The sequence below is a fragment of the Oncorhynchus keta genome, chromosome 27 (assembly GCF_023373465.1).
Source record: "Oncorhynchus keta strain PuntledgeMale-10-30-2019 chromosome 27, Oket_V2, whole genome shotgun sequence".
In the NCBI taxonomy this organism is placed as follows: domain Eukaryota; kingdom Metazoa; phylum Chordata; class Actinopteri; order Salmoniformes; family Salmonidae; genus Oncorhynchus; species Oncorhynchus keta.
In genome coordinates this window covers 19,472,831-19,500,075 of record NC_068447.1, presented here as the reverse complement: position 1 = coordinate 19,500,075, position 27,245 = coordinate 19,472,831, and the positions used below count along the sequence as shown (strand labels likewise).

The window sequence follows — 27,245 nt, the reverse complement described above, 5'->3', positions numbered from 1 at the left end:
TAGTAGTATATTGGGTCGTTCTACATTAGTTCTAGAGGACAATATACTAGTAGTACAGTGGGTCGTTCTACATTAGTTCTAGAGGTAGATATACTAGTAGTATAGTGGGTCGTTCTACATTAGTTCTAGAGGTAGTTCTACTAGTAGTATATTGGGTCGTTCTACATTAGTTCTAGAGGTAGTTCTACTAGTAGTATATTGGGTCGTTACATATTAGTTCTAGAGGTAGTAGTTCTACTAGCAGTAAAGTGGTCATTCTACATTAGTTATAGAGGTAGTAGTTATACTAGTAGTATAGTGGGTCGTTCTACATTAGTTCTAGAGGTAGTTATATTAGTAGTATAGTGGGTCGTTCTACATTAGTTCTAGAGGTAGTAGTTATACTAGTAGTATAGTGGGACGTTCTACATTAGTTCTAGAGGTAGTAGATCTACTAGTTTTATAGTGGGTTGTTTTACATTAGTTCTAGAGGTAGGTATACTGGTAGTATAGTGGGTCAATCGACATTAGTTATAGAGGTAGTTCTACTAGTAGTATAGTGGGTCGTTCTACATTAGTTCTAGAGGTAGTTATACTAGTAGTATAGTGGGTCGTTCTAGAGGTAGTAGTTATACTAGTAGTACAGTTGGTTGTTCTACATTGGTTCTAGAGGTTGTTCTACTAGTAGTATAGTGGGTTGTTCTACATTAGTTCTAGAGGTAGTAGTTATACTAGTAGTATAGTGGGTCGTTCTACATTAGTTATAGAGGTAGTTCTACTAGTAGTATATTGGGTCGTTCTACATTAGTTATAGAGGTAGTTCTACTAGTAGTATATTGGGTCGTTCCATATTAGTTCTAGAGGTAGTAGTTCTACTAGCAGTAAAGTGGTCATTCTACATTAGTTATAGAGGTAGTAGTTATACTAGTAGTATAGTGGGTCGTTCTACATTAGTTCTAGAGGTAGTAGTTATACTAGTAGTATAGTGGGTCGTTCTACATTACTTCTAGAGATAGTTCTACTAGTAGTATAGTGGGTCGTTCTACATTAGTTCTAGAGGTAGTAGTTATACTTGTAGTACTGTGGGTCATTCTACATTAGTTCTAGAGGTAGTTATACTAGTAGTACAGTGGGTCATTCTACATTAGTACTAGACATAGTTATATTAGCAGTATAGTGGGTCGTTCTACATTAGTTCTAGAGGTAGTAGTTATACTAGAAGTATAGTGGGTCGTTCTACATTAGTTCTAGAGGTAGTTCTACTAGTAGTATATTGGGTCGTTCTACATTAGTTATAGAGGTAGTTCTACTAGTAGTATATTGGGTCGTTCCATATTAGTTCTAGAGGTAGTAGTTCTACTAGCAGTAAAGTGGTCATTCTACATTAGTTATAGAGGTAGTAGTTATACTAGTAGTATAGTGGGTCATTCTACATTAGTTCTAGAGGTAGTAGTTATACTAGTAGTATAGTGGGTCATTCTACATTAGTTCTAGAGGTAGTTATATTAGTAGTATAGTGGGTCGTTCTACATTAGTTCTAGAGGTAGTAGTTATACTAGTAGTATAGTGGGTCGTTCTACATTACTTCTAGAGATAGTTCTACTAGTAGTATAGTGGGTCGTTCTACATTAGTTCTAGAGGTAGTAGTTATACTTGTAGTACTGTGGGTCATTCTACATTAGTTCTAGAGGTAGTTATACTAGTAGTACAGTGGGTCATTCTACATTAGTACTAGACATAGTTATATTAGCAGTATATTTTGTCGTTCTACATTAGTTCTAGAGGTAGTAGTTATACTAGTAGTATAGTGGGTCATTCTACATTAGTTCTAGAGGTTGTTCTACTAGTAGTATAGTGGGTTGTTCTACATTAGTTCTAGAGGTAGTAGTTATACTAGTAGTATAGTGGGTCGTTCTACATTAGTTATAGAGGTAGTTCTACTAGTAGTATATTGGGTCGTTCTACATTAGTTATAGAGGTAGTTCTACTAGTAGTATATTGGGTCGTTCCATATTAGTTCTAGAGGTAGTAGTTCTACTAGCAGTAAAGTGGTCATTCTACATTAGTTATAGAGGTAGTAGTTATACTAGTAGTATAGTGGGTCGTTCTACATTAGTTCTAGAGGTAGTAGTTATACTAGTAGTATAGTGGGTCGTTCTACATTACTTCTAGAGATAGTTCTACTAGTAGTATAGTGGGTCGTTCTACATTAGTTCTAGAGGTAGTAGTTATACTTGTAGTACTGTGGGTCATTCTACATTAGTTCTAGAGGTAGTTATACTAGTAGTACAGTGGGTCATTCTACATTAGTACTAGACATAGTTATATTAGCAGTATAGTGGGTCGTTCTACATTAGTTCTAGAGGTAGTAGTTATACTAGAAGTATAGTGGGTCGTTCTACATTAGTTCTAGAGGTAGTTCTACTAGTAGTATATTGGGTCGTTCTACATTAGTTATAGAGGTAGTTCTACTAGTAGTATATTGGGTCGTTCCATATTAGTTCTAGAGGTAGTAGTTCTACTAGCAGTAAAGTGGTCATTCTACATTAGTTATAGAGGTAGTAGTTATACTAGTAGTATAGTGGGTCATTCTACATTAGTTCTAGAGGTAGTAGTTATACTAGTAGTATAGTGGGTCATTCTACATTAGTTCTAGAGGTAGTTATATTAGTAGTATAGTGGGTCGTTCTACATTAGTTCTAGAGGTAGTAGTTATACTAGTAGTATAGTGGGTCGTTCTACATTACTTCTAGAGATAGTTCTACTAGTAGTATAGTGGGTCGTTCTACATTAGTTCTAGAGGTAGTAGTTATACTTGTAGTACTGTGGGTCATTCTACATTAGTTCTAGAGGTAGTTATACTAGTAGTACAGTGGGTCATTCTACATTAGTACTAGACATAGTTATATTAGCAGTATATTTTGTCGTTCTACATTAGTTCTAGAGGTAGTAGTTATACTAGTAGTATAGTGGGTCATTCTACATTAGTTCTAGAGGTAGTTATATTAGTAGTATAGTGGGTCGTTCTACATTAGTTCTAGAGGTAGTAGTTATACTAGTAGTATAGTGGGTCGTTCTACATTACTTCTAGAGATAGTTCTACTAGTAGTATAGTGGGTCGTTCTACATTAGTTCTAGAGGTAGTAGTTATACTTGTAGTACTGTGGGTCATTCTACATTAGTTCTAGAGGTAGTTATACTAGTAGTACAGTGGGTCATTCTACATTAGTACTAGACATAGTTATATTAGCAGTATATTTTGTCGTTCTACATTAGTTCTAGAGGTAGTAGTTATACTAGTAGTATAGTGGGTCGTTCTACATTACTTCTAGAGATAGTTCTACTAGTAGTATAGTGGGTCGTTCTACATTAGTTCTAGAGTTAGTTCTACTAGTAGTATAGTGGGTTGTTTATATTAGTTCTTGAGGTAGGTTTTCTACTGGTATTATAGTGGGTCGTTCTACATTAGTTCTAGAGTTAGTTATACTAGTAGTATAGTGGGTTGTTCTACATTAGTTCTAGAGGTCGTTCCACTAGTAGTATATTGGGTCGTTGTACATTAGTTATAGAGGTAGTAGTTGTACTAGTAGTACAGTGGGGTGTTCTACATTAGTTCTAGAGTTAGTTATACTAGTAGTATAGTGGGTTGTTCTACATTAGTTCTAGAGGTCGTTCCACTAGTAGTATATTGGGTCGTTGTACATTAGTTATAGAGGTAGTTCTACTAGTAGTGTAGTGGTCATTCTACATTAGTTATAGAGGTAGTAGTTATACTAGTAGTATATATGGGGTCGTTCTACATTAGTTCTAGAGGTAGTTCTACTAGTAGTATAGTGGTCATTCTACATTAGTTATAGAGGTAGTAGTTATACTAGTAGTATATTGGGTCATTCTACATTCGTTCTAGAGGTAGTTCTACTAGTAGTATAGTGGTCATTCTACATTAGTTATAGAGGTAGTAGTTATACTAGTAGTATATTGGGTCGTTCTACATTAGTTCTAGAGGTAGTTCTACTAGTAGTGTAGTGGTCATTCTACATTAGTTATAGAGGTAGTAGTTATACTAGTAGTATAGTGGGTTGTTCTACATTCGTTCTAGAGGTAGTTCTACTAGTAGTATAGTGGGTTGTTCTACATTCGTTCTAGAGGTAGTAGTTATACTAGTAGTACAGTGGGTCGTTATACATTATTTCTAGAGGTAGTTATACTAGTAGTACAGTGGGTCGTTCTACATTAGTTCAAGAGGTAGTTATAGTAGGAGTATAGTGGGTCGTTCTACATTCGTTCTAGAGGTAGTAATATGTAAATGTAAATGTAGTAGTTATACTAGTAGTACAGTGGGTCGTTATACATTATTTTTAGAGGTAGTTATACTCGTAGTACAGTGGGTCGTTCTACATTAGTTCTAGAGGTAGTTATAGTAGCAGTATAGTGGGTCGTTCTACATTAGTTCTAGAGGTAGTTATACTAGTAGTATAGTGAGTCATTCTACATTAGTTCTAGAAGTAGTTATACTAGTAGTATAGTGAGTCATTCTACATTAGTTCAAGAGGTAGTCGTTTTACAGTATCCAGTGTGTATACAGTATGCAGCGTGTATACAGTATGCAGCGTGTATACAGTATGCAGCGTGTATACAGTATGCAGCGTGTATACAGTATGCAGCGTGTATACAGTATGCAGCGTGTATACAGTATGCAGCGTGTATACAGTATGCAGCGTGTATACAGTATGCAGCGTGTATACAGTATGCAGCGTGTATACAGTATGCAGTGTGTATACCTTATTATGGTGTGCATTCCCATGACCTGGGGTGTACTCTCCAGAACACTCAGGGTCTGAGGGAGGGGCTGGGCCTGGTGGGCAGAGGCAAGGGCCGCCCTGTAACCATAGCAACCATGAAAAGAAAGGGAGGGTGGATGTAAGAGCACTGGAATAGGTGGCAGGGTGCATACATACAATCACAGGCTTGAAACACACACATACACAATAAGCAGACACCAGCGCACACGCACCCACGCACACACATACACACACATATCTTAAACAGTATTCACCACACTGGTGTTAATATTGATTAGTGGGTAGTAGAATTCTAAAAAAACACACAATATAAACACACTAGATTAAAATAGGCAGAGCAGATACAGGTCAGTTAAAATCACTGAACCGATACTGTACTGTCTGCCTTAGTGGGATTACACAACAGCTTTAAGAGACAATCACAGAGAGCATTTGATGTTTTTAGCTACTGTTTTGGTCTCAATGCATTTAGATTCAACAGTGAGTGCTGAAAGACTAATTAATTCAACAACTAATTCATTCAAAATTGATCAATGTGCAATAAATGAAAGTGAAACTAGTCAGGAAACGTTGGATCAAGTGTTCTTCGGTACTAATGGTGGTGTAAACACAGTGATTTGGTTCTGATTAATTTGAGACTCTCAACACGTAATCTGAGGAACATGAAGAAAGCCGTGTTCTCTTAGTGTTGTTATAATCCCATGTGATTCATACAAACACAAACACACGTTTTGTTCTTCTATCCATGTGGGGATCTAAAATGAATTTCCATTCAAAATCCTATTTCCCCTAACCCTTCACACTAACCCTTATCCTTACCATAACCATAACCCTTCACACTAACCCTTATCCTTACCATAACCTTAACCCTTCACACTAACCCTTATCCTTACCATAACCCTTCACACTAACCCTTATCCTTAACCTTACCATAACCATAACCCTTCACACTAACCCTTATCCTTACCATAACCTTAACCCTTCACACTAACCCTTATCCTTAACCTTACCATAACCATAACCCTTCACACTAACCCTTATCCTTACCATAACCTTAACCCTTCACACTAACCCTTATCCTTACCATAACCTTAACCCTTCACACTAACCCTTATTCTTAACCTTACCATAACCATAACCCTTCACACTAACCATAACCTTAACCCTTCACACTAACCCTTATCCTTACCATAACCTTAACCCTTCACACTAACTCTTATCCTTAACCTTACCATAACCATAACCCTTCACACGAACCCTTATCCTTACCATAACCTTAACCCTTCACACTAACCCTTATCCTTACCATAACCTTAACCCTTCACACTAACCCTTATTCTTAACCTTACCATAACCATAACCCTTCACACTAACCCTTATCCTTACCATAACCTTAACCCTTCACACTAACCCTTATCCTTACCATAACCGTAACCCTTCACACTAACCCTTATCCTTAACCTTACCATAACCATAACCCTTCACACTAACCCTTATCCTTACCATAACCTTAACCCTTCACACTAACCCTTATCCTTAACCTTACCATAACCCTTCACACTAACCCTTATCCTTACCATAACCTTAACCCTTCACACTAACCCTTATCCTTACCATAACCTTAACCCTTCACACCAACCCTTATTCTTAACCTTACCATAACCATAACCCTTCACACTAACCCTTATCCTTACCATAACCATAACCCTTCACACTAACCCTTATCCTTACCATAACCTTAACCCTTCACACTAACCCTTATCCTTACCATAACCTTAACCCTTCACACTAACCCTTATCCTTACCATAACCCTTCACACTAACCCTTATCCTTACCATAACCTTAACCCTTATCCTTACCATAACCTTAACCCTTCACACTAACCCTTATCCTTACCATAACCTTAACCCTTCACACTAACCCTTATCCTTAACCTTACCATAACCATAACCCTTCACACTAACCCTTAACCTTACCATAACCTTAACCCTTCACACTAATCCTTATCCTTACCATAACACTAACCCTTCACACTAACCCCTATCCTTACCATAACCTTAACCCTTCACACTAACCCTTATCCTTACCATAACCTTAACCCTTCACACTAACCCTTATCCTTACCATAACCTTAACCCTTCACACTAACCCTTATCCTTACCATAACACTAACCCTTCACACTAACCCTTATCCTTACCATAACCTTAACCCAAACCACTAACCCTTATCCTTACCACAACCTTAACCCTTCAACACTAACCCTTACCCTTACCATAACCTTAACCCAAACCACTAACCCTTATCCTTACCACAACCTTAACCCTTCCACACTAACCCTTACCCTTACCATAACCTTAACCCTTCACACTAACCCTTATCCTTACCATAACCTTAACCCTTCACACTAACCCTTATCCTTACCATAACCTTAACCCTTCACACTAACCCTTATCCTTACCATAACCTTAACCCTTCAACACTAACCCTTATCCTTACCATAACCTTAACCCAAACCACTAACCCTTATCCTTACCACAACGTTAACCCTTCAACACTAACCCTTACCCTTACCATAACCTTAACCCAAACCACTAACCCTTATCCTTACCACAACCTTAACCCTTCAACACTAACCCTTATCCTTACCATAACCTTAACCCAAGCCACTAACCCTTATCCTTACCACAACCTTAACCCTTCACACTAACCCTTACCCTTACCATAACCTTAACCCAAACCACTAACCCTTATCCTTACCACAACCTTAACCCTTCAACACTAACCCTTACCCTTACCATAACCTTAACCCAAACCACTAACCCTTATCCTTACCACAACCTTAACCCTTCAACACTAACCCTTACCCTTACCATAACCTTAACCCAAACCACTAACCCTTATCCTTACCATAAACTTAACCCAAACCACTAACCCTTATCCTTACCATAACCTTAACCCAAACCACTAACCCTTATCCTTACCATAAACTTAACCCAAACCACTAACCCTTATCCTTACCATAACCTTAACCCAAACCACTAACCCTTATCCTTACCATAAACTTAACCCAAACCACTAACCCTTATCCTTACCATAAACTTAACCCAAACCACTAACCCTTATCCTTACCATAAACTTAACCCAAACCACTAACCCTTAACCCTAATTGTAACGCTAACCCTAGACCAAACCCGTAAACTTTACTAGCCTTTGTCCTCATGGGGATGTGGAAAATGTCCCCACGAGAATACTCATTGTTTTACTATCCTTGTGGGGACTTTGGGGCATTTTAGGTCCACGCAAGGATAAAAGAACCAACCAACCCACACACACCCACACCAACTCAAAGAAAGCACAATTACTCAATTCAGATCAACACAGGCTGATTCAAAGAAAAAACAATCAAAATAGGTTTTGGACTAGAATCTGACTTTAAAACATACACAACACAAAACAACACAATGAGTTCTGGGCTGCGTTCAGTACAAAGAGACGTAATGCAATATTCAACTAAATGGAAACAGTGCTGAACAACCAGTTGAAAAACGGGGGGTAGTTGGGTTGGTGGTTGGGGAATGCTATCAGCATGGCCACTGCCCTTTAAATACATCACTTATTGCTTCAAGCCACATACCACCACACCCACCAAACGGAGCAAACGTCCCTCAAAGTCTGTTCAAGAACGTTGAAGAGCACTTTGGGGAAACGTGTCGTTCAGTACAAGCGCAACGTTACGCAACGCAGCAAATGTTTAAGCAAACTGAACAAACCCCCGATCTTGCCAAAGATTAGAATTGAGGTCATGCAAGCTTTTGAGTTGAGTGGTATCACATTAAATCCCCACACTTTGAGATACAAAGACCAAGCTACGATACCATTTCACTCTCTAAAAACAGAACTCATATGGGATACCGAACTCTAAAAGAAAGAAAATGCAAACCCAGATAAATCATAAGCAAATCTGCTCACATATCCCAGCGCAGTTTCCTCTATGGAGAGAAGAGGGTTTGGACGAAACATAACGACACACACCGACAGAGACACACAATGACAGAGACACACAACGACGACAACAGAAAAGAGGAAGAAAATAAAAGAAACAGACAACATCGGGTAAATAAAGAGATGGATAAAGATATGATCATGTGATACAGTGACGTGTGTGACAGCTGAATCCGCTGTGAGCAATCCTCACAATTCCTTAGACCAAGACAAATTGCCATACAAAGTTGCTAAATAGTCTTTTTCATGAACTTACAAATAATAGTTCAACTCGGTTAGTCCACTCAGTAACAATGGTCACTACAATTCCGTCAGCGGTTGTGGCATTGTGTGTCGTGTACACGTGGGCTGCTCTCAGGGTGGCTTCAGCTGTCACACCTACACTGTGTCTCTGCAGTACAGAGGTAAAGCACAGAGGTACGACTCACAGCTCAAAGGCCCTGATACATCCTGTGTCTAAAGACAGACACCAAACACACTTCCTCTCTCTCTCTGATCTGTTGTGGCCGACATACTCAATGGAAAAACTCAGCTTTTAATAATAGGTATAGAAAACAGAGGTTTTAGATTGTGTGACAATAACGGTCTTTCTCTATCTCACACTCTTCCCCTCTCTCTCTCTGGAGCTGAGAGGAGGGGGTCAGTGAAAATGTCTCAGTAGATTATTGTTAGACACAGAATGCAGCGGGTGGTTGTGTGTGAGCCATCATGTATGTAAGGTAGAGGAAAAAACAACATCCTCCAATCAACTGCCTGCTGCACATAGAAGCGTTATAAACACAGAAGTGACGTGTGGCGTGTCTGTCAAAGGGAAGAGAGTCTCTCAAATCTCACTCAAAGCTGTTTGTGTACCGCATGCTTTAACAGCGTATGTGGTGTCACACGTGGTGACATGCCAATTACTATTGCTACCTGTAATGGAAGACTCATTTCCCATAGATGCTGATACATCCTTCACTGTACTGGATGAGTCGTTGACAAGGTGGGCTCCTGGGGATGATTCTGTGTAACAGCAGCAAGCAGTTGGAGAGTGAGGATGCTGGCTTCGTGGCTTCGATGTAGAAGTTGCCCGTAACCATATCTGGGAACAGATAAGGATATCTGACCCTGTATCAGTGATTTAGGGCAACTTCTACATACTCATGTTTTGTGCCCCCCTCTTCTTGCCCTCCATCTGGGAACTGGGGTGTGGGGGAGAGGGGTTCGGCGGTACAGTAAAGACGTGTGCTACTCTACCTGACGCTGAGCTCACGCTGTGTGATGGAGGGATAGAGGGAGGAGTTGGAGGGATGGAAGGAGGAGTATGAGAGTCCGTGTGCAGGTGGGGCAAGGGCAATAGTACCGTGTCAAATAGGTAACACCACAATAACAACAAATGCCTTCATTGGTAACGGGGGTGGAAGCGATTCCACTTAAATTTGTTCAACTTTAGGCGATGAACTGAAAGTCCATTTTAGGAACAGAAAACATTTATTTAAATTTGTGAACTGGAATTTCATTTCCGTTGCCTGAATTGATATAGAACTGACACACCAATCCTGCTAGCTATTAGTGCATGTACCACAAGTCACAGAGCAAAACGCCCCTGGTCATGCTTTTAAATCTATACTTCTTTTAGTATATTCTTCATTTTGTGTTATCTTTCTCAGGAAATCATGAAATGTAGAGCTATTACAGAAAATGCTTTCTTGTTCCACTAGAGGGGGAAATGGAGCTGGCATCAGTCTTGTTAGCTGTAGATCTGGTATTAGTCTGGTTATCTGTAGATCTGGTATCAGTCTGGTTAGCTAGAGATCTGACATCAGTCTGGTTAGCTAGAGAACTGGTATCAGTCTGGTTCACTGTAGATCTGGTATCAGTCTGGTTAGCTAGAGATCTGACATCAGTCTGGTTAGCTAGAGAACTGGTATCAGTCTGGTTAGCTGTAGATCTGGTGTCAGTCTGGTTCGCTGTAGATCTGGTGTCAGTCTGGTTAGCTGTACATCTGGTGTCAGTCTGGTTAGCTGAAGATCTGGTATCAGTCTGGCTAGCTGTAGATCTGGTGTCAGTCTTGTTAGCTGTACATCTGGTGTCAGTCTGGTTAGCTGAAGATCTGGTATCAGTCTGGCTAGCTGTAGATCTGGTGTCAGTCTGGTTAGCTGAAGATCTGGTATCAGTCTGGCTAACTGTAGATCTGGTGTCAGTCTTGTTAGCTGTACATCTGGTGTCAGTCTGGTTAGCTGAAGATCTGGTATCAGTCTGGCTAGCTGTAGATCTGGTATAAGTCTGGTTAGCTGTAGATATGTCAAGCTGTATACAGTATAAGGAGAGATCAAGGGAGGAACTCTCACCTCCTCCAGCTGGCTGTGGACGTGCTGTACGATCAAGTCTATGGCCACCATGTTGCCTCCTCCTGCCAGTGTATGACACACACAAGAAGGGGAAGTGACATTAGACAGTGATTATATTATGTTGTGTACATTATAATGGTTTAGGGGACTAAGTCAACTTTTTACGTTGTCTCCAATTGACGTCAATGCATGACTACGTTAACATTTGAGTTAAGTGGAAGTTCTCCTCTGAATGTCTACATGTAAGGGAGAAAATGTGTAAGCAAATGTGTGTGTGTGTGTGTGTGTGTGTGTGTGTGTGTGTGTGTGTGTGTGTGTGTGTGGGTGTGTGAGTGTGAGAGCACATGGTCATACATGTTACTTCAGTCTGTGTGCTGGTTCCAAATCTTACCGCGTGGTACCACAATGTCAGCCAGTCGCATGGTTGGCTCAATGTACTGCTCAAAGGCGGGCTTCACAAACTTATTGTACTGTTTGATGACTCCATCGATGTCCCGGCCACGCTCTGTGATGTCCCTCTGCAGCCGACGCACCAGACGGATGTCTGAGTCAGTATCCACAAAGATCTTCATGTCCAGTAGCTGTGGGGAGGGGAGAACACACAACATGAGAAACACACACACACACACACCATGAGAAACACACACATACACCATGAGAAACACACACATACACCATGAGAAACACACACACACCATGAGAAACACACACACACCATGAGAAACACACACCATGGGAAACACACACACACACACACACACCATGAGAAACACACACACACACACCATGAGAAACACACAGACACCATGGGAAACACACACACACACACACCTTGAGAAACAACACACCATGAGAAACACACACACACACACCATGAGAAACACACACACACACACACGCACACACACACACCATGAGAAACACACACATACACCATGAGAAACACACACAAACACACCATGAGAAACACACACACACCATGGGAAACACACACACACACACACAACACACACACACCATGAGAAACACACACCCACACACCCACACCATGAGAACACACACACTCACCATGAGACACACACACACTATGACAAACACATACACACTATGACAAACACACACCAAGCCAAACACACACACACACCATGAGAAACACACACATACACACACCATGAGAAACACACACACCGTGAGAAAAACACACACACCATGGGAAACACACACCATGGGAAACACACACCATGGGAAACACACACCATGGGAAACACACACCATGGGAAACACACACACACACACACACACACACACACACACACACCATGAGAAACACACACACACCATGAGAAATACACACACCATGAGAAAAACACACACACACACACACCATGAGAAACACACACACACACACACCATGAAAAACACAAACACACACACACACAATGAGAAACACACACACACCATGAGAAACACACACACCATGAGAAACACACACACACACACCATGAGAAACACACACACACACACACACACACACACACACACACACACACACACACACACACACACACACACACACACACACACACACACACACTATGACAAACACACACCATGCCAAACACACACACAGACACACCATTCCAAACGCACACACCATGAGAAACACACACACACACACCATGAGAAACACACACACACACACACACACACCATGAGAAACACACACACCCACACAAGAAACACACACACACACACACACCATGAGAGGCACACACACACTATGACAAACACACACACACACTATGACAAACACACACCAAGCCAAACACATACACACACACCATGACAAACACACACACCATGAGAAACACACACACACACACCATGAGAGACACACATACACTATGACAAACACACACACACTATGACAAACGCATACCAAGCCAAACACACACACCATGCCAAACACACACCATGGTGAACACACACACACACACACACACACACACACACACGCACACGCACACGCACACGCACACGCACACGCACACACGCACACACACACGCACACACGCAGATGATATTAGAGGTCAGGGTTATAATTTATAATTAGCTGTGTAATGACAAACACACACCGCCAATGTACAGGGACATTTGATTCTTACCTGTAACAGTTCTTTATCGGCAAAGGCCATGATTCCCTCAAAGATGATAACACTGGCTCCATACACTGTTTTCTGAGAGGGATGAAACATGTTGTGGGTTTAGTATGATGTTGACTAGAGGTCGACAGATTATGATTTTTCAGTGCCGATACCGATTATTGGAGGACAAAAAAGCCGATACCGATTATTGGAGGGCAAAAAAAAAAAGCCTCTACTGATTAATCAGCCGATTTTAATGTATTTATTTGTAATATTGGGAATTACAACAATACTGAATGTACACTTATTTTAACTTAATATAATACATCAATAAAATCAATTTAGCTTCAAGTAAATAATGAAACATGTTCAATTTGGTTTAAATAATGCAAAAACAAAGTGTTGGAGAAGAAAGTAAAAGTGCAATATGTGCTATGTAAGAAAGCTAACGTTTCAGTTCCTTGCTCAGAACATGAGAACATATGAAAGCTGGTGGTTCCTTTTAACATGAGTCTTCAATATTCCCAGGTAAGAAGTTTTAGGTTGTAGTTATTATAGGAATTATAGGACTATTTCCATCTTTACCATTTGTATTTCATTAACCTTTGACTATTGGATGTTCTTATAGGCACTTTAATATTGCCAGTGTAACAGTATAGTTTCCGTCCCTCTCCTCGCTCCTCCCTGGGCTCGAACCAGCAACACAACGACAACAGCCACCCTCGAAGCAGCGTTACCCATGCAGAGCAAGGGAAACAACCACTGCAAGGCTCAGAGCGAGTGACGTTTCAAACGCTATTAGCGCGCGTTAACTAGCTAGCAATTTCACTTTGGTTACACCTTGAAGTCATAAAGTCGCTCTGGATAAGAGCGTCTGCTAAATGACTTAAATGTAAATGTAAATAAACAGGGCAATGCTTGACACACGCACGAAAGTGCTGTTTGAAGGAATGTTTACGCGCCTGCTTCTGCCTACCACTGCTCAGTCAGATACAAGTATCTAAGTATGCTTGTATGCTCAGTCAGATTATATGCAACGCAGGACACGCTAGATAATATCTAGTAATATCATCAACCATGTGTAGTTAACTAGTGATTATGATTGATTGTTTTTTACAATATAGGTTTAATGCTAGCTAGCAACGTACCTTGGCTTACTGCATTTCCGTAACAGGCAGTCTCCTTGTGGAGTGCAACGAGAGAGAGGCAGGTCGTTATTGCGTTGGACTATTTAACTGTAAAGGTACAAGATTGGATCCCCCGAGCTGAAAATCTGTCTTCCTGCCCCTGAACAAGGCAGTTAACCCACAGTTCCTAGGCCGTCATTGAAAATAAGAATGTGTTCTTAACTAACTTGCCTAGTTAAATAATACCGATTTCTGATTGTTATGAAAACTTGAAATCGGCACAAATTAATTGGCCATTCCGATTAATCGGTCGACCTCTAATTTTAACACTTCCAGAAGTGGACCTAATGTCTGTGGTGTTTTTGGTAACAAGTCCACATTTTTGTGCTGTCACAATAGGTCCCTGTGCTGTTTATGTCTGGTAATGCCTATTAATGAAACGTGACTGATTTCAACTCTCTATCTTCCCCCATGCTAATGCTTAACAGGGCTAATCTTCTCATAGAACATGCCAAGACAAACATGAATGGCTGCCGCTGTGCATCTAGGATTGATTGGCAACTTAATGTCATAAAACGACTCCATAACTCCAGATGTTGAGTAATCTAGACCAAATTACACTGCAATAACCCTACCCCAATATCTAGACCAAGATTACACTGCAATAACCCTACCCCAATATCTAGACCAAGATTACACTGCAATAACCCTACCCCAATATCTAGACCAAGATTACACTGCAATAACCCTACCCCAATAACTAGACCAAGATTACACTGCAATAACCCTACCCCAATAACTAGACCAAGATTACACTGCAATAACCCTACCCCAATATCTAGACCAAGATTACACTGCAATAACCCTACCCCAATATCTAAACCAAGATTACACTGCAATAACCATACCCCAATATCTAGACCAAGATTACACTGCAATAACCCTACCCCAATATCTAGACCAAGATTACACTGCAATAACCCTACCCCAATATCTAGACCAAGATTACACTGCAATAACCCTACCCCAATAACTCCAAGATTACACTGCACCAAGACCAAGATTACACTGCAATAACCCTACCCCAATAACTAGACCAAGATTACACTGCAATAACCCTACCCCAATAACTAGACCAAGATTACACTGCAATAACCCTACCCCAATATCTAGACCAAGATTACACTGCAATAACCCTACCCCAATATCTAAACCAAGATTACACTGCAATAACCCTACCCCAATATCTAGACCAAGATTACACTGCAATAACCCTACCCCAATATCTAGACCAAGATTACACTGCAATAACCCTACCCCAATATCTAAACCAAGATTACACTGCAATAACCCTACCCCAATATCTAGACCAAGATTACACTGCAATGTGGGGGGGAGGCATTTCTGTGTGTGTGTGTGTGTGTGTGTGTGTGTCCTCACCCAGTCCTTCTGGCGTCCGTGTGTGGTGAAGTCATACACAGGGATCTTTACACTCTTGCCCAGTTTGAGTTTCCTCAGTGTGTGTGCCAGCAGGCCAAAGTCAAAGGCATCCGGGTGGTCAAAGTTGTAGTCATTACTGGCTGCCGTGACCTGCTGCTCAGGAGTCAGAACCTACACACAACATTGGATGAATATTAAAACAACTTTAAATCATGGCCGTTTCACAAGCAGAAGGACCTCCCTGAAAAATCAGTGGATGGAAGCATGAAGATAACACAGGTACACAGTCATGTGCACGTGTACATCCATGTCCACACACTCACCCTATCGGAGTGCCTCTCAACTAAGCTTGACTAAATTTAGGCGAGACGGGAATGCTGTGTCCCTCCTGTGAGGACTGTGCCAGAAGGTGTGTGTGTGTGTGTGTGTGTGTGTGTGTGTGTGCAAGCGCATGCACATTGCACTGGACCGTAGTCAGCCCTTTCAAATTCGAGCCCTGGTATTTGGAACTCTCCTACCCCCTCCTCTCGTGGTTCCATCATAAGCACTTTATAAGTAACAGTGTCATAGAAATCCAGCCACTCCAGGGCTTCTCCAGAGCCAAGATGGGCCTGGGAAGACAGAATGAGAGGTGTGATATCTCACAGTGGATATCCATTCATATGGAGTGAGCAGGAGTTAGAAGTTTCCCCAGATCACTGTAACTTGGTCAGTACTTTTTGAAATCCCCCTAATGGTTAAGGTTTAGATTTGGGTTAGGGTAAACTGAACCTAGATCTGTGATGAATGGCAACTGCCACTGCTGCTGATGTTCTACATGGAAATGGTGTTTGGTTTCTTAAAGTGGCATTAGTTAAGATCCAAAGGTGGCTGGTAAAGCTGGTAACCTACAGTAAAGCTGGTGACCTACAGTAAAGCTAGTAGAGCTGCAGTAAAGCTGGTGACCTACAGTAAAGCAGGTAGAGCTGCAGTAAAGCTGGTGACCTACAGTAAAGCTAGTAGAGCTGCAGTAAAGCTGGTGACCTACAGCAAAGCAGGTAGAGCTGCAGTGAAGCTGACCTCTCTTCAAAAGCCTGGTCACTCAGGGCAGAGAGATAGTGAGCGATAGCGAGGGGGAGTAGAGCGAGATCGAGAGAATGGGATTACATGGTATTAAAACCCTGTAGAAAACCATCTCCAGATCTCATTCAGATTTTGAGGGGAGTGAGAGGGAAGCTGTACAGTGCATGAGTGCTGCTGTGTTGTTATTGTGCTGTTAAATATGTTGTAATTGTGTTGTTATTGTCAAATTAAATAAAATAGTATTTGTCACATGCTCTGAATACAACTTTTCTGTGAAATGCTTACCTACGATCCATAACCACCAATGCAGTTCAAGAAAATATTCACTAAGTAAACTAAAGTAAAAAATGAAATAAAAAGTAACACAATAAAATAACAATAACAAGACTATATACAGGAGGAACAGGTTCTGAGTCAATGTGCGGTAGGTAAGTCGAGGTCATTTGCACACATAAGTAGGGGTAAAGTGACGGGGTAAAGTGACTATGCATAGATAAAACAGTGAATAGCAGCAGTGTAAAAACAAAGTGGGGTCAATGTAAAATTATTATTTATTTTGTATTGTAATGTAAATTGTCTGGGTAGCCATTTGATTAACTGTTCAGAGTCTTATGGCTTGAGGATATAAGCTGTTAAGGAGCTTTTTGGACCTAGACTTGGCGCTCCGATACCACTTGTCGTGCGGTAGCAGAGAGAACAGTCTATGACTTGAGTGACTGGGCCTTCCTCCTTTTTTGGGCCTTCCTCTGACACCACCTAATATATAGGTGCTGGACGGCGGGAAGCTTGGCCCCATAGATGTACTGAGCCTTACGCACTAGCCTCTGTAGTGCCTTGCGGTCGGAGGCCGAGCAGTTGCCATACCAGGTGGTGATGCAACCCGTCAGGATGCTCTCGATGTGGCAGCTGTAGAACTTTTTAAGGATCTGGGGACCCATGCCAAATCTTCTGTCTCCTGATGGGAAATATGTTTTGTCGTGCCCTCTTCACGACAGTCTTGGTGTGTTTAGACCATGATAGTTTGCTGGTGATGTGGACATCAAGGAACATAAAACTCTCGACCCACTACACTACAGCCCCGTCGATGTGAAAGGGGGTGTGTTCGGCCCTCCTTTTCATGTATTCCACGATCAGCTCCTTTGTCTTGCTCACATTGAGGGGGAGGTTGTTGTCCTGGCACCAAACTAACAGGTCTCTGACCTCCTTCATATAGGCTGTCTCATCATTGTCATTGTCGGTGATCAGACTGTTGTGTCGTCAGCAAACTTAAATATGGTGTTGGAGTCATGCTTGGCCATGCAATCATGGCTGAACAGGGAGTACAGGAGGGGACTAAGCATGTACCCCTGAGGGGCCCACGTGTTGAGGATCAGAGTGGCAGATGTTTTGTTGCCTACCCTTACCACCGGGGGAGGCCTGTCAGGAAGTCCAGGATTCAGTTGCAGAGGGAGGTGTTTAGTCCCAGGGTCCTTAGCTTAAGAGGTGACTCCGGGATGCTGGCCTTCTCGGCAGAGTTCCTCTGTCCAGTGTCTGTGTTCTTTTGCCCATCTTAATCTTCTATTTCTAGCCACCGTGCTTCTACACCTGCATTGCTTGCTGTTTGGCTTTTAAGCTGGGTTTCTGTACAGCACTTTGAGATATCAGCTGATGTATGAAGGGCTATATAAATACATTTGATTTGATTTGATATTTTTATTGGCCAGTCTGAGATATGGCTTTGTCTTTGCAACTCTGCCTAGAAGGCCAGCATCCCGGAGTCGCCCCTTCACTGTTGAAGTTGAGACTGGTGTTTGCGGGTACTATTTAATGAAGCTGCCAGTTGAGGACTTGTGAGGCGTCTGTTTCTCAAACTAGACACTAATGTACCTGTCCTCTTGCTCATTTGTGCACCGGGGCCTCCCACTCCTCTTTCTATTCTGGTTAGAGCCAGTTTGCGCTGTTCTGTGAAGGGAGTACTACACAGCATTGTACGAGATCTTCAGTTTCTTGGCAATTTCTTGAATGGAAGAGCCTTCATTTTTCAGAACAAGAATAGACTGACGAGTTTCAGAAGAAAGTTCTTTGTTTCTGGCCATTTTGAGGCTGTAATCGAACCCACAAATTCTGATGTTCCAGATACTCAACTAGCCTAAAGAAGGCCAGTTGTATTGTTTCTTTAATCAGAACAACAGTTTTCAGCTGTGGTAACATAATTGCAAAAGGGTTTTCTAATGATCAATTAGGCTTTTAAAATTATAAACTTTGCTAACACAACGTGCCATTGGAACACAGGAGTGATGGTTGCTGATAATGTACTCCTATGTAGATATTCCATTTTAAAAAATCTACCGTTTCCAGCTACAGTAGTCGTTCACAACAAAAACAATGTCTACACTGTATTTCTGATTAAATGTATGTTATTTTAATGGACCAAAAATTTGCTTTTCTTTCAAAAACAAGGACATTTCTAAGTGACCCCAAAGTTGTGAATGTAGTGTATAGATTCTGGGTGTAGTTATCCATTAATTCCAGTGTGCACCTAGCAAGAGGCTGTTGTTAAGCTGTGTTTCTGTAGCGCCCATGTGGTGGAGTGATACAAATAACCAAGATGGCATAGCAGTTCAGACGTATTTTGTCCTTGTCTTGTCGTGTCCTGTATATATATATTTATTTACTTTTTAAAACTTTTTTTCACATACATTAAAAAAAAATTCCATCAACTCATCTTCAAAACACTCTCCTGCAAACCGCCTCACCAATTTATATTTATAAAAAAGTATTATTTACCTCAAATCTGTAATCCTCCAAGAAGCTAGCCAGAAACTCCAAGAAGCTAGCCAGAAACTAGCCAGGAGCTAGCCAGAAGCTAGCCCAGAAGCTAATCCAGAAGCTAATCAGAAGCTAGTTCAGAAGCTAGTTAGCTTCTTTACTGGCAAATCGTTAGTATTCAGCTAACCACGGTTTGTGGTCATCATCTATCCTTTAGCTCGAAGATCTATCGCCAGTTTTGTACGGCACAGCGCGGCTCGGAACATACTGGACCATTTTTCTCTCCATGTCCCTGGATTTCAACCGCTTTCTGGACATTCATACCTGGATCTCACAGCTAGCTAGCTGCTATCCGTGTGACTATCGGCTTTCGTCGATTCCGGAGCAAACACAAATTATTCCGGAGCGAGCCAGCTCCGTCAATCATTCCTGAGTTCCATCAATCACTCCTGGGCTGCAGTCACCTATCCGGACCCGTTTTACTGCCTACGCGGAGCCCCACCGGGCCTTCACAACTGGACTGCCGACGTTATCTACCCGAAGGAGTTATCCGGCTGGCTCCTCCGTCGCGACGTTACCTGAACGCCCATGCGGCCTGCTAACCGTTAGCTGTCTTATCGGCTGCTATCTGAATAGACAATCGGACAATTTATTTATTTATTTTTATTATTATTTTTCTTCTTGGGCCTCTATACCTATATCTATTGTTTTTTGTTGTTGTTGTTGTTGTTGTTGTGTGATTTGGATTAATCCCCTCTACCACACGGAACCCCACTAATCTACTGACGGAACGGAACGCAAGAGGTGGCTAATAACAGACCTCCATCCTATGCTAGCTTGCTACCGATGGCCTGGCTAGCTGTCTAAATTGCTGTGACCCCCAACCAACCGCTCCACTCACTGGACTCTTTTGATCACTCGACTAAGCATGCCTCTCCTTAATGTCAATATGCCTTGTCCATTGATGTTCTAGTTAGTGTTTATTGGCTGATTTCACTGTAGAGCCTCTAGTCCTGCTCACTATACCTTATCCAACCTATTAGTTCCACCACCCACACATGCAATGACATCTCCTGGTTTCAATGATGTTTCTAGAGACAATATCTCTCTCTTCATCACTCAATACCTAGGTTTACCTCCACTGTATTCACATCCTACCATACCTTTGTCTGTACATTATACCTTGATGCTATTTTATCGCCCCCAGAAACCTCATTTTACTCTCTGTTCCAGACGTTCTAGACGACCAATTCTTATTGCTTTCAGCCGCACCCTTATTCTACTCCTCCTCTGTTCCTCTGGCGATGTAGAGGTGAATCCAGGCCCTGCAGTGCCTAGCTCCACTCCTATTCCCCAGGCGCTCTCTTTTGACGACTTCTGTAACCGTAATAGCCTTGGTTTCATGCATGTTAACAAGCCTCCTCACTCTGCCAACCCGGATGTTCTAGCTGTGTCTGAATCCTGGTTTAGGAAGACCACCAAAAATTCTGAAATTTTAATTCCAAACTACAACATTTTCAGACAAGATAGAACTGCTAAAGGGGGAGGTGTTGCAATCTACTGCAAAGATAGCCTGCAGAGTTCTGTCCTACTATCCAGTTCTGTACCCAAACAATTTGAACTTCTACTTTTAAAAATCCACCTCTCTAAAAACAAGTCTCTCACCGTTGCCGCCTGCTATTGACCACCCTCTGCCCCCAGCTGTGCTCTGGACACCATATGTGAACTGATTGCCCCCCATCTATCTTCAGAGCTTGTGCTGCTAGGCAACCTAAACTGGAACATGCTTAACACCCCAGCCATCCTACAATCTAAACTTGATGCCCTCAATCTCACACAAATTATCAATGAACCGACCAGATACCTCCCCAAAGCCTTAAACACGGGCACCCTCATAGATATCATCCTAACCAACTTGCCCTCTAAATACACCTCTGCTGTCTTCAACCAAGATCTCAGCGATCACTGCCTTATTGCCTGCATCCGTAATGGGTCAGCGGTCAAACGACCTCCACTCATCACTGTAAAACGCTCCCTGAAACACTTCAGCGAGCAGGCCTTTCTAATCGACCTGGCCGGGGTATCCTGGAAGGATATTGATCTCATCCCGTCAGTAGAGGATGCCTGGATATTTTTTTTTAAATGCCTTCCTAACCATCTTAAATAAACACGCCCAATTCAAGAAATTTAGAACCAGGAACAGATATAGCCCTTGGTTCTCCCCAGACCTGACTGCCCTTAACCTGTTAGAACTCTAGGGGCAGTATTTCATTTTTGGATAAAAAGACGTGCCCGTTTTTAGCGCGATATTTTGTCACGAAAAGATGCTCGACTATGCTTGGAATTGATAGTTTTGGAAAGAAGACACTCTGACGTTTCCAGAACTGCAAAGATTTTCACTGTGAGTGCCATAGAACAATATCTACAGGCAAAACCAAGATGTTTGAGTGACCAGGAAATCAACAGGATTTCTGAAGGCACGTTTTCCATGATCTCCTTATATGGCTGTGAATGCCACAGGAATGAACGGACACTTCCTATCGTTTCCCCAGGTGTCTGCAGCATTGTGACGTATTTGTAGGCATATCATTGGAAGATTGGCCATAAGAGCCTACAATTACCAAGTGTCCCGCATGGTGTCTGCGTGGAAATTGGTGCGCAAAAGTCAGGTCCCAGTATTTTTCCATCCGAATCAGAGAAGAATGCACGCTTCTAGGACTGGCATTTCAATGAAGAGATATATGACAAAACACCTTGAGGATTGATTCAAACAACGTTTTCCATGTTTCAGTCGATATTATGGAGTTAATCGGAAAAAAGTTCGACGTTTAGGTGACTGAATTTTCGGTTAGTTTCTGGTTTCAGGTAGCCAAATGCATAGTAACAAAACGGAACGTTGTGTCCTACACAAGCATCTTTCAGGAAAAACTGGACATCTGCTATGTAACTGAGAGTCTCCTCATTGAAACATCTGAAGTTCTTCAAAGGTAAATTATTTTATTTGATCCCTTTGCTGGTTTTTGTGAATGTTGCGTGCTAAATGCTAACGCTAAATGCTACGCTAGCTATCACCACTCTTACACAAATTATTGATTTTCTCTGGTTCTAAAGCATATTTTGAAAATCTGAGACGACAGGATTGTTAAGAAAAGGATAAGCTTGAGGACAGGCATATTTATTTCATTTATTTTGCAATTTTCAGAAATCGCTAATGTTGCGTTATGGTAATGAGCTTGAGGCTGTAGTCACAATCCCGGATCCGGGATGGGGCGGCCTAACAGGTTAACCAACACAAAAACATCCTATGGCGTTCTGCATTAGCATCGAACAGCCCCCGTGATATGCAGCTGTTCAGGGAAGCTAGAAACCATTATACACAGGCAGTTAGAAAAGCCAAGGCTAGCTTTTTCAAGAAGAAATTTGCTTCCTGCAACACTAACTCAAAAAAGTTAATGGAGAATAAGAACACCTCCTCGCAGCTGCCCACTGCACTGAAGATAGGAAACACTGTCACCACTGATAAATCCACCATAATTGAGAATTTCAATAAGCATTTTTCTACGGCTGGCCATGCTTGCCACCTGACTACTCCTACCCCGGTCAACAGCACTGCACCCCCAACAGCAACTCGCCCAAGCCTTCCCCATTTCTCCTTCTCCCAAATCCGTTCAGCTGATGTTCTGAAAGAGCTGCACAATCTGGACCCCTACAAATCAGCCAGGCTAGACAATCTGGACCCTTTCTTTCTAAAATTATCTGCCGAAATTGTTGCCACCCCTATTACTAGCCTGTTCAACCTCTCTTTCGTGTCGTCTGAGATTCCCAAAGATTGGAAAGCAGCTGCGGTCATCGCCCTCTTCAAAGGGGGGGACACTCTTGACCCAAACTGCTACAGACCTATATCTATCCTACCATGCCTTTCTAAGGTCTTTGAAAGCCAAGTCAACAAACAGATTACCGACCATTTCGAATCTCACCATACCTTTTCTGCTATGCAATCTGGTTTCAGAGCTGGTCATGAGTGCACCTCAGCCACGCTCAAGGTCCTAAACGATATCTTAACCGCCATCGATAAGAAACATTACTGTGCAGCCGTATTCATTGATCTGGCCAAGGCTTTCGACTCTGTCAATCACCACATCCTCATCGGCAGACTCAACAGCCTTGGTTTCTCAAATGATTGCCTCGCCTGGTGCACCAACTACTTCTCTGATAGAGTTCAGTGTGTCAAATCGGAGGGTCTGCTGTCCGGACCTCTGGCAGTCTCTACGGGGGTGCCACAGGGTTCAATTCTTGGACCGACTCTCTTCTCTGTATACATCAATGAGGTCACTCTTGCTGCTGGTGAGTCGCTGATCCACCTCTACGCAGACGACACCATTCTGTATACTTCCGACCCTTCTTTGGACACTGTGTTAACAACCCTCCAGGCAAGCTTCAATGCCATACAACTCTCCTTCTATGGCCTCCAATTGCTCTTAAATACAAGTAAAACTAAATGCATGCTCTTCAACCGATCGCTACCTGCACCTACCCGCCTGTCCAGCATCACTACTCTGGACGCCTCTGACTTAGAATACGTCGACAACTACAAATAGACTGTAAACTCTCCTTCCAGACCCATATCAAACATCTCCAATCCAAAGTTAAATCTAGAATTGGCTTCCTATTTCGCAACAAAGCATCCTTCACTCATGCTGCCAAACATACCCTTGTAAAACTGACCATCCTACCAATCCTTGACTTTGGCGATGTCATTTACAAAATAACCTCCAATACCCTACTCAACAAATTGGATTCAGTCTATCACAGTGCAATCCGTTTTGTCACCAAAGCCCCATATACTACCCACCATTGCGACCCGTACGCTCTCGTTGGCTGGCCCTCGCTTCATACTCGTCGCCAAACCCACTGGCTCCATGTCATCTACAAGACCCTGCTAGGTAAAGTCCCCCCTTATCTCAGCTCGCTGGTCAACATAGCATCTCCCACCTGTAGCACACGCTCCAGCAGGTATATCTCTCTAGTCACCCCCAAAACCAATTCTTTCTTTGGCCGCCTCTCCTTCCAGTTCTCTGCTGCCAATGACTGGAACGAACTACAAAAATCTCTGAAACTGGAAACACTTATCTCCCTCACTAGCTTTAAGCACCAACTGTCAGAACAGCTCACAGATTACTGCACCTGTACATAGCCAAACTATAATTTAGCCCAAACAACTACCTCTTTCCCAACTGTATTTTATTTATTTATTTATTTTGCTCCTTTGCACCCCATTATTTTTATTTGTACTTTGCACATTCCTCCATTGCAAAACTACCATTCCAGTGTTTTACTTGCTATATTGTATTTACTTTGCCACCATGGCCTTTTTTGCCTTTACCACCTTACCACATTTGCTCACATTGTATATAGACTTGTTTATACTGTATTATTGACTGTATGTTTGTTTTACTCCATGTGTAACTCTGTGTCGTTGTATCTGTCAAACTGCTTTGCTTTATCTTGGCCAGGTCCAATTGTAAATGAGAACTTGTTTTCAACTTGCTTACCTTGTTAATTAAAGGTGAAATAAAAAATAAAAAAAAACATGACATCATTCGGCCAGGTAAGCATAGTCTACTTTGGGAAAACCTTTCCATTTCCCAGAAGACTGTTCATGAGCATTATTGCTAACGGATACACATACGCACACCACACACACAGATGGGGAATTCTCGTACGAATCACTGACGCATTCTATTCATGTCTTATGATAAACTTGGGCAAATTAATTAATTTTCAGAACATTTAGTTGGTTCCTTACTATGTTCAATACATTTTTGAATATTGTTGAATTACGTTTTGATGTCTGGATTCTGTGATTTTGTCTGCATTCTTCGGATTGTATAGTGCCCTACACAAGCACACACACATGCACACACACACACCTTGTAGAAGGAGTCCATGGAGAGCAGGACCACCCAGGGGACATCCAGAGCCTCTATGATCTTCCTGGCTACAGTGGTCTTCCCTGAGGCACTGCCCCCACACAGACCTGCAGGACACACAGGGCACAATGGAAACTCGGTGAGATGAACGAGGTAGACCACTTAAAAGTCCTTGGTTCAACTGAAAGTAGCTTTTCAATGTCTACAGTAACTGAACCAGTCTCTTTATCAGCAGAGCACTATCTGAAACATTTCTGTTCAGTGGTGTAGAAACCCCTCCTGTCGTGTTCAAATATCAAATAATGACTTACGATGGGGCATCAATAACCGTTATCAGTTAACACGTTGATGCTTATTCCCAAGAAAGTCAGGTTTCCTCTTGTAGCAGATGTTATCCCCTCTGCTTTCTAAAACAAAGCACAGGCACCCACGGCATCATAGAACAGCATTCAGGTGCATGACGTTGTGACAGTAATACGCAGTTTCATTCACAAGCAATTTGATCCGGAATAGAGCGCTGTGGATAGCCCTGCAGCTGATCTTAACCCTGTGATGTTCACCATGGCATGTGTGTGTCTTGACTTAGAGGGCTTGGGAAACAGGAGACAGGTCATTTTCTCACATAAAATAGACAACGAAGCATTATTCTATTAAATAATCCTGAGGGTTCCTACCGATGACGAAAGCCTCTTTGGACTGGGTTCCATGTTCATTATACCAGGGTGGGCGGCCGGCTGTGTAGATTGTCCGCTTGGATGTCCGTAGCAGGGGCGGTTCTGACTTGCACTGGCTGGTAGTCCGTTTCCTTGGTGACAGCCCAGAGCTGACGGAGGTGAGGAGTCTGTCCAGGGAGCCCTCTCCGCCCCCGCTGCAAAATAATGACACAGAAGAGCAACATGACACTTCCTCTTAACTTCAGCAGTATGAAAAAAAACCTGACACACTTTTGGTGTGAACTATCCCTGTAAAACGCAGAATGTGTGAATATCAGTTTTGAAAAGACAGCTCAAAGTTTGTGAATTGTTATCACAATTAGAGGTCGACTGATTAATCGGAATGGCAGATTAATTGGGGCCGATTTCAAGTTTTCATAACAATCGGAAATCTGTATTTTTGAAGGTCGATTTTGCCGATTTATTTAAAAAAAAGATATATATATTGTTTTTACAACTTTATTTACTGAGGCAAGTCAGTTAAGAACACATTCTTATTTTCAATGACGGCCTAGGAACGTTGCGTTAACTGCCTTGTTCAGGGGCAGAACGACAGATTTTTAGCTTGTCAGCTCAGGGATTCAATCTTGCAACCTTACGGTTAACTAGTCCAACGCTCTAACCACCTGCCTCTCATTGCACTCCACGAGGAGTTACGCGATTGCAGTAAGCCAAGGTAAGTTGCTAGCTAGCATTAAACTTATCTTATAAAAAGACAATCAATCAATCATAATCACTAGTTATAACTACACATGGTTGATGATATTACTAGTTTTATCTAGTGTGTGCTGCGTTGCATAGAATCGATGTGGTGCGCATTTGCGAAAAATGACGTTGCTCCAACGTGTACCTAACCATAAACATCAATGCCTTTCTTAAAATCAATACACAGAAGCATGTATTTTTAAATCTGCATGTTTAGCTAAAAGAAAGGTTAGCAGACAATATCAACCAGGTGAAATTGTG

At 41.9% G+C, this 27,245-nt stretch overlaps 1 protein-coding gene across 1 annotated transcript in view; it reads right to left on the bottom strand.

Annotated features, from left to right (window-relative positions):
• LOC118359588 (uridine-cytidine kinase-like 1) overlaps positions 1-27,245 on the bottom strand; it is a 55,564-nt gene that overhangs the window by 9,773 nt on the left and 18,546 nt on the right. The window contains exons 2-9 of the mRNA XM_052481881.1: positions 26,241-26,434; positions 25,567-25,673; positions 15,827-15,997; positions 13,281-13,352; positions 11,507-11,696; positions 11,116-11,177; positions 10,022-10,038; positions 4,761-4,859 (exon numbers count right to left, since the gene is read on the bottom strand). Of these exons, the coding sequence (XP_052337841.1) occupies positions 4,761-4,859; positions 10,022-10,038; positions 11,116-11,177; positions 11,507-11,696; positions 13,281-13,352; positions 15,827-15,997; positions 25,567-25,673; positions 26,241-26,434 (912 nt within the window). The remainder of the gene's footprint in view (positions 1-4,760; positions 4,860-10,021; positions 10,039-11,115; positions 11,178-11,506; positions 11,697-13,280; positions 13,353-15,826; positions 15,998-25,566; positions 25,674-26,240; positions 26,435-27,245) is intronic.